This window comes from Pristis pectinata, chromosome 18, assembly GCF_009764475.1.
Source record: "Pristis pectinata isolate sPriPec2 chromosome 18, sPriPec2.1.pri, whole genome shotgun sequence".
NCBI lineage: Eukaryota > Metazoa > Chordata > Chondrichthyes > Rhinopristiformes > Pristidae > Pristis > Pristis pectinata.
The window spans coordinates 18,426,709-18,440,414 of record NC_067422.1 but is presented as its reverse complement, the minus strand read 5'-3'; the positions used below and the strand labels follow the sequence as shown (position 1 = coordinate 18,440,414).

General features: G+C 40.1%; 1 protein-coding gene across 1 annotated transcript in view; it reads right to left on the bottom strand.

Moving 5' to 3' along the window:
- The window catches only part of sdk2b (sidekick cell adhesion molecule 2b), a 699,987-nt gene that overhangs the window by 72,789 nt on the left and 613,492 nt on the right, over positions 1 to 13,706 (bottom strand). Inside the window, 1 exon segment of the mRNA XM_052032768.1 lies at positions 11,619 to 11,759. Coding sequence (XP_051888728.1) covers positions 11,619 to 11,759 — 141 coding nt within the window.

Below are 13,706 nucleotides of genomic sequence, written 5' to 3'. Positions count from 1 at the left end.
TGGATGTATTGAGTTCGGCTGCTAGTTACCTCCATGTGAGACACCAATATTGGTCTAGATTGTGTTATGGCTGGCATACATGAGCAATACCCCAGTCACAATCCAACAGTTTGTTATTATGATATGATGTGACTCTCTAGTCACTGTATGAGCAAATGCACAGATGGGAAGGTATGAGCTTTGCACTCAGAATCATACTGTTCTTTGGGGAATGCAGAATTGTTGTTCCATTACAAGTTGAGCAGATATTCATGAAGGAACCTGGGTATATCTTGTATCAAACAAGATATTTGTGTCTGACAATGGAAGCCCCTACTTCACTAGTTCTCAATGTGGTGAATTCCTCAGAAGGAATGGAGTTGAGCACATGCACATTTTTCCATACCATCCAAACTTTACTTAGTTTGGTGAAAGGGCTGATCACACATGAATGGTGGACTGAAGGAGATGACAGAAAGGAGAATTGAGACAGAATACACACCATCCAACTACAGGTCAGACATCTTCTGAGTTATTGAGGGACAGGTGTGTCAGAACACTTTCGGGTTTGATGAAGGCAGAGCTCTGAGCTTAACTCTATCCAAAGAAATGATACAGAAGCAACAACATGATATCAGAGTTCATGATTGCCATTTTGAACCAGAAGAGTGATTACTGGAATGACAACTCCTTTTGGGTACAATTACTATATTTAAAAGATATCTATACAGGTACATGGATAGAAAAGGTTTAGTGGGTTATGGGCCAAATGCAGTCAAATGGGACTAGCTTCGGTAGGTAACTTGGTCGGCATGGATGTGTTGTGCCGAAGGGCCTGCTTCTGTGCTGTACTACTCTGTAAACTCTGCAACCAACATAATGGAAGTGGACGCAATTCAAATTGAGATACTCCCATCTACTAGTAACGTTCCAGTACAAATTGAATTGTATGCTTTGCAAGGAGCAAGAAAACCACCAGAGAGATTAAATTGGTAAAGTCAGGACTGTTTTATTGTTAACATAAGATTTTTTTGTCAGTTTTTAATGTGTGCCTTCATCTAGATTTAGGATAAGTGATAAGGGCATGGGGCCCAATGAGTATAACCTATTGTTATCCTGTTCTAAGTAGATGAGAAACACAAATAAAGAGCTTCTAACGTAGAGTATCACATCTTTCATCTGCTGAATCTTGAGTGTTTTTACTTGATGTTTGAATGCATTGAATAGCGCTGTTATTAGAGAAATTAAGGGCATCCAGCATGGAGTGAAGGTTGGAGGAGTTTAATTTTAACATGCACCAGGGAGTGGTGAATAGACAATACAGAGAAGCCACAAGAGACTGCAAATGCTGGAGCTGGTAAACAAACTGCTGGAGGAGCTCAGCAGGTCAGGCAGCGTCTGCGGAGGGCCCAGATGAAGGATCTTGACCTAAAACATCGATTGTTCATTTCCTTCCACAGATGCTGCCTGATCCGCTGAGTTCCTCCAGCAGTTTGTTTTTTACCTCAGTTTAAAGACCACCATAACTAAATGCATGGGCATCACCTAAACATTATTAGACTGAGCACATCAACTGAAACAAAAGCACAGCTGGCCAGCAAAAAGGAATGGCATTTTAAGAGCTCGAAGGTTGCTGTTCAGAATCAAAGGGGAAGCAGACAAATCATGGGGAATGGGGAAATTTCATATAAAAGAAATTGCAATTTGTTTAATATTAATTTTCATGATGTGGGCAAAGCTTGCATTTCTTGCATATCCTTAAATGCCCTTGAGAAAGTTGTGATGAGCCACTTCTTGAGGTACTGCAGACCTTCTCCACTTCCTGTGTCCACAAAAGGAAAACGTTTCACTTCTGTAGGAGCTGCTGACTTGCCTCCACTTACCTTGGTGGCTTCCCCAATCCAGGTGCAAATCCAGGGATTCAAATTACAGAAAGAGATCCCCACCTGTTCCTACCTGCCTTCAATGGACACCTCTGCCACCTAATTACAAAGAACAATGAGGATGGTGGCTAGCCAGAAGATGACAGGATGCTCCACTTTAAGGAGTCCCGAACTAATTCCTGCTTCCTGAGAAAGGATGAAATGTTTTCTTCTCCCAATCAACGTCTACTGATTTCTGCTACAAAGTGTATAAACACAAGAAATGAATATGGTCAGTTGTCATGCTCACTGTTCAATCCCTTGTAAGCACTCCCTTTCTAGCTGTATGTAGGAAAATTAATGCTCATGGAATCATACACTGGGAGCAGAGGAAAGACAACTAAAATTTGGAAGAGGAAAATTAAATCGTGAGGATAGATAACGTCTGTTAGATATCCTTTGAAAGAGAAACACAAAGGAAGCTTGGAAAGATTTAAAGCCTCTGTTAGCTGCCAGCAGAATGGGAAGACTGGTGTATGACATGCTGCTGAGGGATGAAGAAAACTGCGACTTCCCTCCTGACCAAAAATAATCACATGCACTTTCAGCAGTGCACTAATATTTATCTTGAACACGGTTTTTAAATTGCACCTGGAGTTTTATACTGTATCTACTAAAAAGATTTAACCCTTAAAGCTAAAAGAGATTACTATTCAAAATGAACCAGAGTTTTGTGATGCTGCAACTTTTCCTTTCAGAACTGTATTATTTAATTCATCAAAGATAAATACAGATTAATGAAGATATTCCAAGATAACTCCAATTAGATACAACTAGTTCTGTAGTAAAATATGCCCATATTGCACTGCCACAGCTGAGACCATTATTACAAACAGACTTCAGGTGCAGGGCTCTATTGAAAGGATTCTGATAAAGGGTCACTGACCTGAACATTGTCTCAGTTTCTCTCTCCACAGATGCTGCTAGACTGCAGAATGACACTGACATCTCCATTTTGGTTTTCCAGCATCCGCAGTTTTTGCTTTTATTAAAAGAGTCCCCAATTTGAATACATGGAGTCTCCTCAACTTTTTGTTCAAATATACTATGACTTCTATGCTATTCAGCATCTATTCTTGCAACTTTCCATCAATCAATCAATATATAAATGTTTGAGGTAACAATTTCAATGAAATTTACAAATCCTGTGTGGGTGTTTCACATTGAAAAGGAAAGAGCATATATGATCTGCTAATGTTGGCAGTAACTCATCTATCAGACCAAAGTCAATGAACTGAGGCTCATGAGAATATAACCTCAACATCTTGTGTGGCCGTTTCATTGCCAAGTTAGTAACTGATACTTTCAACAGATTTACCTTTTCTTGGGTTTGGATTTTAATTTCATAAAATAATAATTTCTCACTCAATTTACATGCTAAATATTTATTTCATTGGGTTATTCACTAAATTGAAATGGAATCCTCTATACTGAATAGTATTTAAAGTAATGTGAAAATATACAGACTATTTCAGCAAGAAATGCCATGCTTAAAACCTGCAGATTACACATATGATTTTGTTCAATCAGACTAGCATGAAACATATTCCAGATATTACTGTAAAAGCTCACATTGATCCATCAACAAACCATTGTGCTACTCTTATAATTTGAAATAGGAGATAGAAGATAAGGCATAGAACATAAAAGCAAATGGTTAGGTTGGACTGTTTTGTAACACTGATTAGGGTATTGTTTCCAATTCTGGTCAGTAATTTTTTGGAAGGATGTGAAGATCATAGAGTTGGTGCCAGGAAAGACTTACTAGAATAGTTCCAGGGTAGGAGGGTTCACCTGCAAGGTTAGACTGAAGGAGTTCTGGTTGTTCTCTGTCGAGCAAAGAAGGTTTAGAGAAGTGAAAATCAAACAACTGCAAATGTTTACCAACCTGCACATCTTTAACATGTGGGAGGAACTGAAGCACCTAAGGGAACCTTGCACACTCACAGGGAGAATACGTCCTCTTCACAGGAACTCAACCCAGGTATCTGGAGCTGTGACGTAGCAGTGCTAACTGCTGCGCCACTGTGCTATCCTATATTATTGTAATCAACATTCCATGTAGTTATACAGATATACATGTCAAGATGGATTCCATTAGGTAGGGCTGAATGAAATGCTTAGTTGGTGCTGGAACCACAATTGTTAGTTGTAGCATGCAGGTCAATTCATTCTTGGCTTCTGTGCTTGTGTATCGCAATATATCTGAGCTGTGAGTCCACCATTGGACTCAGCATTGAAATCTGAAGTGCAACACAAGTCCAAACTTCATGAGGTGAATGACTGGATGCACTTTATACCCAAACCCTCAGGTTTATGTCAGGATGGTTGGTAGATGTAGTGCAACTTCATTCAAATGAATGAGTTTCACCACCTTTATAAAGACAAGTGCAGGCAAGTGGTTTAGTTTATTTTTAATTAGTTTTCAATTAACTTTAGGTACTTAAATGCACTTTGAAGCCAATGAATTATATTTTCACTCTTTTACATAATTTAAATTCATTTGAACAGTTTTTACATGTCGCTGATCATGAGAGACATCTAAAGTTGTTCAAAGACTTTTGATAGCAGTCAGCTGTTGAAAGACCTTTGTGCACAGGCACAGCCTCAGGGTCTCTTGCCTGAGGCTTAGTTGCTTCCTGCAGACTGCTCCACCTCACGGGGCAGCCACAGCAGCCAGACTTTGAAGATGATTCAACCCGTGGGCCCATACAACATAAGCCAATTTAGAAAGTATTTTATCTGCTATTTAAAATGCAAAGTGTTAAATGGGCAAATGTGACAGTTGCTTTATACAAAGTGAGATTCCACAAACAGCACTATTATTTAGAATAGCACAGGCTCAATTAAAATAACAAAGCTATGAGAAGTTAGAGTTATTTTTAATGTTCAGTGGGGCAAAACATCTTTGCTTATTGTTAATGTATTCATATCAATCAAAATCTGGCAGGCTGATTTTCTTCACTTGAAGTGAAGGGGGCTTTGACAGAGTAAAAAGTGTGAGGATGCTTCAGCTGGTGGGGCGAACAGAACCAGAGGGCAGAGTCTCAGGACCAAGGGACATTTAATAGGACTGAGATGAGAAAGTACCCTTCTCTCAGCTGGTTGTGAACCTTGGAATTCTTGACCCCAGAGAACTGAGGTGTGCAAAGTCATTAAATATATTCAAGGCTGAGGTAAATTGATTTTTGGACTTCAGGGGAATCAAGAGTTATGGGAATTGGGTATAAAACTGGAGCTGAGGACAAAGATCTTATTGAATAGCGGAATGGGCTCCAGAGGCCTTATGGCCTACTGCTGTTCCTATTTCTTGTGTTCTTTGGGAGGTGAATCATCTGGTGTAATATTCAGCTAAAGGTGTCAGAAAGCTTCCAAAATTGATTCCAATTCTGGGCTGATCTCAGAGAATGGCACTACATTTGGTGCTAGAATGGGCAAGAAAATACTCGGATCTACTCCTGTTCACTTCCCAGTGATTCTTGTCAGGCTGTGCAAAGAGACAAAACTAGTATCATGAACGTGAGGGAAATGGTAGGATATGGATATTGTGTAGGCAGAAGTGATTAGTTTAGTTGGGCATTTTATTACTAATGTAATTGGTTCGGCATAACATTGTGGGCTGAAGGGCCTATTCCCGTGCTGTACTGTTCTATGTTCTGTATGTACTAGTATCTCTAACACAGTCAGTGGCCAAACAGCCCACTAACTCTCACTGTTGAGCCTCTCACAAGAAGACGGGCTACTTGGAAGAGGCAGCAGAATGTTGCCAGTTCCCAGAGAATTGCAATCAGAGCCATTATTTATTTTTAAATGGATTATCTAAAGGATTATTTTCCAAATTAAAATATAGTAAAAGCAAAACCACAGTAAATTTTACTTAATCAGACTGCAAACAGATATCTATCAATGGAAGTGGAATTAGCAACAACATAGAAAAGAACACAAATAGAGCTGTGTCACAGAGGTTGGAGAGCTGCTTTTCACCACTAAGTTCAGCTGTACTGTGAGCAGAATCTAAGCATCTGTTTTCAAGAAGTGAAATCAGAGAATTCACTGCTTTCAGTTTTGAAATGAAATCTTCTTGTAAACAAATCCATTGATATTGACTTTTCTTTCAAATGACACAATAAAAAATGATTTGCAAATACAGTGCCAGGAAAATATTTCTCAATTTGAAATCTTAGAGTAAACAATTAGAATATTGTTAGCAAAAGCTGGGCAGAAATAATGTTCTTAACAGCTATCACACATCTGTGGCTTGCTTCCTTGCCTGCTGTTACTTCTTTAATACGAACACTACATCAGGCCCAGATCCTGAACCTCAGCTCCAGCCACAAACCAACCCATGTTCTGGACCCTGGCTCCAGCCACACACCCAGTCCACATTCCAACCCTTGATTCTGACCACACAGCGATGGTCCATCACCTGACATCAGCATCAACAGAACTGTTGTCACAGGAAGATCAATGTCAAAGTTCTCACATTCCCCACAAAGGCAGCTCCTCTCGGAAAGTGCTTCACGGTCAAGATTATTAGAGCCACATAGTATCCATAGTTCGTGGCTGCCCTGAAATCCACCATAGCTGGCACCTGAAAGACACTCTTGGCTTCTCTGCTAAGAAGAACCAGTACTGGTTCAATAAGAATGACAAAAAGCTCATCAACCACAAACATAAGGCTTTGCTAGACTGGAACTTCCACCTTTATTCAAAGAAAAAGAAACAACTCCACAGCACCTGAAGACAGAGGCCAGCAGAAAGTGCTCGACTTAAGGAACAGGTGCTGGAGGGAGAGAGCACAGGAGACCCAGCAACTTACAGGTGGGAGTGCAGAGGAGATTCACCAGGATGTTGCCCGAATTGGAGGACTGTAGTTATGGGGAGAGATTAGAAAGGCCAGTCTTATGTGAAGGAAGCTGAGGGGTGACCTGATAGAAGTATGTAATATTATGAGAGGGTATTTGAGGGGCAAATGTTTTACACAGTGAGTGGCTGATGTCTGGAATGTGCTGCTAGAGGAAGTGGTGAACTCAGATATAATTATAGTGTTAAAGAGTCACTTAGACAGACAAAGAAAAGAAGGATACAGTCCTGATGGAGGCAAATGTGATTAGATTAGATGGGCAAAAAGGTTGGCATGGATGTATAGGGCCAAAGGGTCCATTTCTGTGTTGTACAACTCTATGACTATGACATGTGTAGGTTCTTCTACTCTGTAAAAAAACAACTATAGTCTAAACACCCCCTTGAGAGTCAAGAACTGAGGTGAACTCATCAGGGACGGAGTAGTAGTCATGACCCACTGGACCCACTTTGAAGACCTTCCCCACCATAACTCTGTTCTTGAAATGAGTGTCCTGGACTCTGTCCCACAGCAACTCTGGGAAAAGCAGACCACATCCCATGTCTTGGAGGGCCACATCTTGGCAAAGGCAGATATCAATGAAATTTACCCCCACCTTCAATGCACCAGCACAGCCTTTGTTGAATGGGAAAAAGGATATTTGACAATCAAGACCTCAGACCAGGCACAAAAGTCCTGGGCCAGTGGGTATAGCCCTTCTCTATGTTTCTGAGACCCGGACTATTTACAGGCATCTCAAGACACTGGAAAAATACCACCAACACTGTCTCTGCAAGATCCTCCAAATTCACTGGAAAGAAAACTGAACCAATGTCAGCTTCCTTTCCCAGGCTAACGTCCCCAGCACTGAGGCCCTACTTACTCCCACTTGGCTACAATTGGCTGGTCATGTCATTCACATGCCCAACACCTGACTCATGTAACAGACACTCTATTCCCAGCTCTATCATGGGAAGAGATCACCAGGCAGACAGAGAAAAAGAATCAAAATATGTTCATAGCTTTCTTGAAGAAGTGCAACATTTCCACTGAAACCTGAGATTCTCTCCCCCATGACTGCTCAGTGGGGAGGGGGATTTGTGGATGGTAATGACAACCTTGAGGCAATGCATCAAGAGCACACAGAAGCCCTCACATGCTGCTCCCCTGCTCCATCAGTCATCACCCCCTTCACTGGTGGGAGAATCTGAGATTCCCACATTGACCTCATAAGCTACCTCAGGACGCACAAAACTGGAGTCGAAGTAGTTCTTGATCCCTGACATACTATCTAAGAAGAAGATGATAAACATGAGCCTGTGCCTGAAGACCCATTTTTCCCCACAGCTGGCAATGGGTGACATGATTAAACCTTTGTTGCAGGTGACACAAGCAACAATTCAACGTGAAGTTAATGCTCAGTCTTTTGCTGTGAATGACAAGGGATTCCTCAGCCATAATCTATGCAATGGTCACCTTGTATGTCCCTCAACTTACCTGTGATGGACCATCTCATACCACAGAAATAGAATCACCTGGTTTATAGCTTCCAAACAATTTTTAGTAAAACATCACCATTGTTTAATATAGAGGGGATGCAAAATTACAATAAATTAGAATTAAGCTGGAGGTAAACTGAACTGCAAATTTGATAGACATGTAAGATAATTCACTTTTGGGAACTTAAAGAAACCAGTACAGAGCAGTTTGGGCTGTACCTTACTGATGGCTGATGACAAAATACCTTTGGAAACTGTATGCTAGGTGCCCCAGCAAAGCTATCAGATTCTAGGGAGTTGGACAGATCCCCTGGAAAACTTGTTGGGAAGCTAAATTTATAACCACACAACACTATCAGATGCACATCTTAACAAGGGATCTGCACTTACAGAGAATTACAAACTCACCAGACTAAAAGGAAACAGAAATATAATCAGGCCTATAAACCATTAAAGAATCAGAACTGTTCTTTGCCAAGACCACAGATGTATTATATGTGTACCATGGCAGAGTAACAGGGTGCTGTAAGCACGCACATTCCAGAGTGACAGGTATTCAAGAGCAGCCAAATCACCATAGGTATGGCAATGTAAACTTGCTTCTCTAAAGATTCAATGAATTTTTCTGGTAATTTACCTGAGCCATGGTGATTTTGCCAGTGCTGTATTGATAGTATGAACACAAAGTATTGCTGATGTTAGAGACCTGAAATAAAAGTAGAAAATGCTGGAAATGCTCAGCAGATCTGGCAACATTTGTGGCAATAAAAAGAGCTAATATTGTATGATTTCTCTCACCACAAAGAAAGTTTCACCTGTTGAGTATTCCCAGCACTTACTGTTTTCTTTGGACCATTGGGTTTGGTTGAAGGAATCAAACAAGCATCCTGCTCCTGATAACTTTCCAGGGTTTTGTTTAATGTGTTTCCATAGCAATCAATTAACAGTAGCATGAGAGTCAGATGTGATGACTGCCTGCAGTTGAATAGTCTGTCTATGCTCACTGCAGAGTTTATGCATAAATAATGATTATTTGTGCAAGCTATTAGTTTTTACATAATCAATTGCACAAAGGAAATTGCAGGAAGTGACAAGGAAAAAAATAATGAAAGTAAGAGCAGTCATCTATCCCAATATGCTGATTATTTTACCTGATAGAATTCTCTCAGTGCTGGATTTGCTCTTGAAAATTAATTGAAAAATTCTGAAGCAAAGGTTTTATGCCTTGCCTTTAACACTCAGCATAAGACTAGGGCTGCTCAATATTTTACTTGTAGCCCTGTAATCATAGATCCACATCCCACTTGTCTTCTACTTTATTTTTAAAAAATTCAATCATGTGATATTTTCGAGATGTGACTGACAAATCACATTTCAGAGGTGCCAGGATATGTCTCAAGTTCACACCATGTATTGAGCAGCTGGCTGAAAATAACATTCATGAATACGATTATTTTGTTGACTATTCTACAGGGAAAACAAATATAATTACAGTGCTATTGCTGTTTGACAATGTATTTTTGTCAATACAAAGACTCATTTCCTTCAACCTTAAATAATTTCCTTTAAAATGGATTTCTGTAATCTATCAACCGTCTATTGCCTAAGGTTAAGGCTCATCCCCACGATTATAACATGGAAACTCTCAATTGTTGTGCACAATATGTTATAACTTAGTAGTGGAATGGATGGTGAGATCCCAAACGTAAATCACTCTGTTCTTGAGAATTTGACTGTCTGTCATGGTTAATGGTGTGTATAGATGGTATTGCTGCAAAATGTGTGTTCTTCCTTTCTCGGGGTAAAGGTCTTTTGCTCAAAGTGTTTTAGTCATGCATTAGCCTCAACAGTGCATGTCAGAATCCACAGTGTGTGGGACCCCAGTTAACCTTAATCTAAAGCTCACCCACTTTCAAGAGTGAGAATCCTGACTAATTTTCCTAACCTTAACAGCGAGGTACTAGGGTCACTCGTGGTACCCCTCTTGCCTTGGTTTAAGACCACAGAATGATTTAATCCTTGCTGATTTATGTGCTAAACTCATTCCAATGGTTTAGTGAGTTTACATTTATTGTGTAAACTCACTAAACCATAGGAAAGCCACAATGTAAATGTTAATTGTTGGATACTGATAGATTTCTAATGTCCCATCATCCTTGGCATATTGATACCAGAACAATATTGAAGCCCAATAGCGTTTGATAATTATATATGTAAAGGCTTTACATTCCAAAATTGCACTGTTGTTGTAGGATTCTGTCAGCATTCTGCATTGTTTCAGGTTGGCTCAGTGCCTGGCACAGCTGCAGTACAGAACCCAGCCAAATTGCATCATCCTGGCCACGAGTGTTTAACAAGGCACTTTGGTTGTCATTGAGCAGTGCACTGTAGATTTCCAATCAATGCCTCTTCAATTTTTCAGCCTTAGTAATGACTGTTGATTTACAATTTGACCACAGGGACAAAGGCAGCTAAATGTGATCCTGTATATCCACTATCCAATGTCCAAGTGTCAATGGATAATAACCAGGAATGAAGGTAAAACTTCTGGTTTAACTTGTACTGTCAAACTTTGCATACTAGGGCTAATTGCATTATTGTCCTGGTTTAAATCCATTATCTCAGCTCGAGTGAAGTAAAGCAGCTGGAGATTTTTGGTCCACACAATTTAAGTAATTAATGGAATAAGCTGCTGAGATATCAGGCAAACTTATTTCCACTTGTAATTTCACATTAACATTGACGGTTTATCCAGAGCTACGTATGAGACACAAGGGCTGCCTGACCTGCTGAGTTCCTCCAGCTTTTTGTGTGTGTTGCTCCAGATTTCCAGCATCTGCAGTCTCTCTTGTGTCTCCATTTTACCAGACAAATTCTGTATTCTTAATACTTGAAATTACCAGTAATGACCATTTAAATGAGAGAAATCTGAAGAAATTTATCGTTTCTTTCATGCAAATATTTTGGACAATGGATTTGCTGTTGGATGTGGTGTCACTTTACATGTTTATTGGGAAAAGGATTCCCAGTAATCTTACTGGACAATATCACCTCTTTAATTTACTGGTGTGGATGCCACTTACAATTCGTTTGTGCCTAAACACATTGCAACCAAAATATCAATTCAGTTGCAACCTGAAAAATACCTTTCTGAAGATTTAGCACTTATGTTTTTAAACAGTGGGTTAATTGTAAGTTTATCATCTAAATTAACAAAATCCATGGTAAAATCATGTTATTATTAGGATACTTGGTGTGTGCTGCAGTGATAGGATCCAACAGAATTGTTTTATTGCTCAGGGTTGGAAAGATCAATTTAATCTTAATCCTAATTTTACAAGGATTAAGATTACCATAGAATTCTTGTGTACTTACCAGAATCTGTTTTTTTGGTGTATTTTTTGCTCTGTCCACGAATTATCAGTACAAACACCAGCAGAAGGATAAAGATGAGTCCAACTAAAGCAATAACCACCAGGAACCACCACTCCTCATAAAACGGGGTTGCATTCTGGGCTGAAAAATTTAAAAGAAAGTTCAAGATCATAGTAAATAGCATGCAACAAACAGAAGCATATAAGAGGGTAGGGAGCAAGTTTAAGTAATTTGACTTTGTGAAGTTGCAGAGGTAAAATGCCACCTCTTGTTTTGGGGGCAGTTTTGATAATAGTTGTGCCATTATACTCTGGTTCCCATATTTGAGTTGTATCTCTTATCACCATCTCTGGGATTTCAGAATGAATATAAACAGTTCAGGTAGATTTAGAGATAAAATATGCATGGCTGTCTGTCCAATCGCCTATTGTGTGCATTTTTGTAATTCAAATTACTTTGTTTGCATGATGACAAATTTGCTGCTGATTTGTTTTAAACAGAGGAATAGATTACAGCGTGTGGTCTGTTTGGAAAGATTTTGAATCTTTTACCCCCTATGAGAACCAAATATTTGCTAGTTCTAATGTAATGGCAGGAAAACACACAGAAATAGCCCAACAATCTGCTAATTAGTTCCGATAAAGGATCCCGGACCTGATACATTAACTCTTTTTCTTTCCAGAGATGCTCCCTGACCTGCTGAGTTTATCCAGCATTTTCTGATTTTATTTCAAAATTCCGGTATCTGCAGTTTTAAAAAATTTTCAACATACTGATTAGGGTTTTGGTGGCAGATGAGAGCAAATTTAGTTGTCAGGATAGACAGGAACACAGTAAAAGGAGGGGAAAGACCATTGGTTTAAACTGCATTTACTTCAATGCAAGAGGCTTGACAGGTAAGGCAGATGAACTCAGGGCGTGGATTGGCTCTGGGGACTGGGATATCACAGCCATGACAGAAACATGGCTGAGGGAAGGGCAGGAGTGGCAGCTCAACGCTCCAGGATGCAGATGCAACCATGATAGAGATGCAGGTAAGAGAGGAGGGACAGTTGTCTTCTTGATGAAAGAGGACATATCAACAGTCCTTAGAGAAGGTTTTCTTGGGGGAATCATCCAGTGAGACCATATGGGATTGTATTAAAGGCCCCCTCAATAGTCAGCGGGAATTGGAGGAGCAGATATGTAGAGAGACTGCAGCTAATTGTAAACATAATAGGGTAGTATTAGTGGGAGATGGGCCAACCATAGTTTGAAAGGCTTGGATGGAGTGGAATTTGTGAATTGTGTCCAAGAAAGCTTCCTTGATCTATATACAGAGGAACCAACTGAAGAGGGTATAATACTGGACCTCGTCCTGGGAATGAGGTAGGGCAAGTGGCGGAAGTGTCTGTTGGTGAGCACTTTGGGTCCAGTGTCCATAATTCTATTAGTTTTAAAATAATTATGGAGAAGGATACAGCCAGTTCACAGGTTAAGGTCCTGAACTGGAGCAGAGCAAATTTTGGAGCCATTAGACTGGATCTTGCAGTGGTTGTTTGCAGGGAAAGGAGTGTTTGCCAAGCAGAAGGCCATTAAAAGTGTGATGTCAAGAGTTCAGGGCCTGCATGTTCCCATTAGGGTGAAGGGCAAGGCTGGCAGGTTGAGGGAACACTGGATGATGAAAGATATTGTGGCTCTGGTTAAGAAAAAGAGGGAGGCATACACTGCACAAAAACAATTGGGAACTAGTGAATCTCTTGACGACTACAAGAAGTGTAGGAATACACTTAAGAGAGAAGTTAGGAGGGCAAAAAGAGGAGATGAGAAGGATCTGGCAGGCAAGGTGAAGCAAAATCCCAAGAGATTCTTTAGATATATAAAGGGTAAAAGGGTGGCTAGAGAGAATAGGTCCCCTTAAAGATCATCATCAGTGTGGAACCAAGGGAAATGGGTGAGAGTTTTAATGAATATTTCCTCTTCAGTTTTTACTGTGGAGAAAACCATGGAAGCTAAGGAAATGGGGGAAGTGAGTGGTATTGTCTTGGACCGCATACGAATTAGCAGCGAGGAAGCACTGGAGGCATTAAAGTACATTAAGGTGGATAA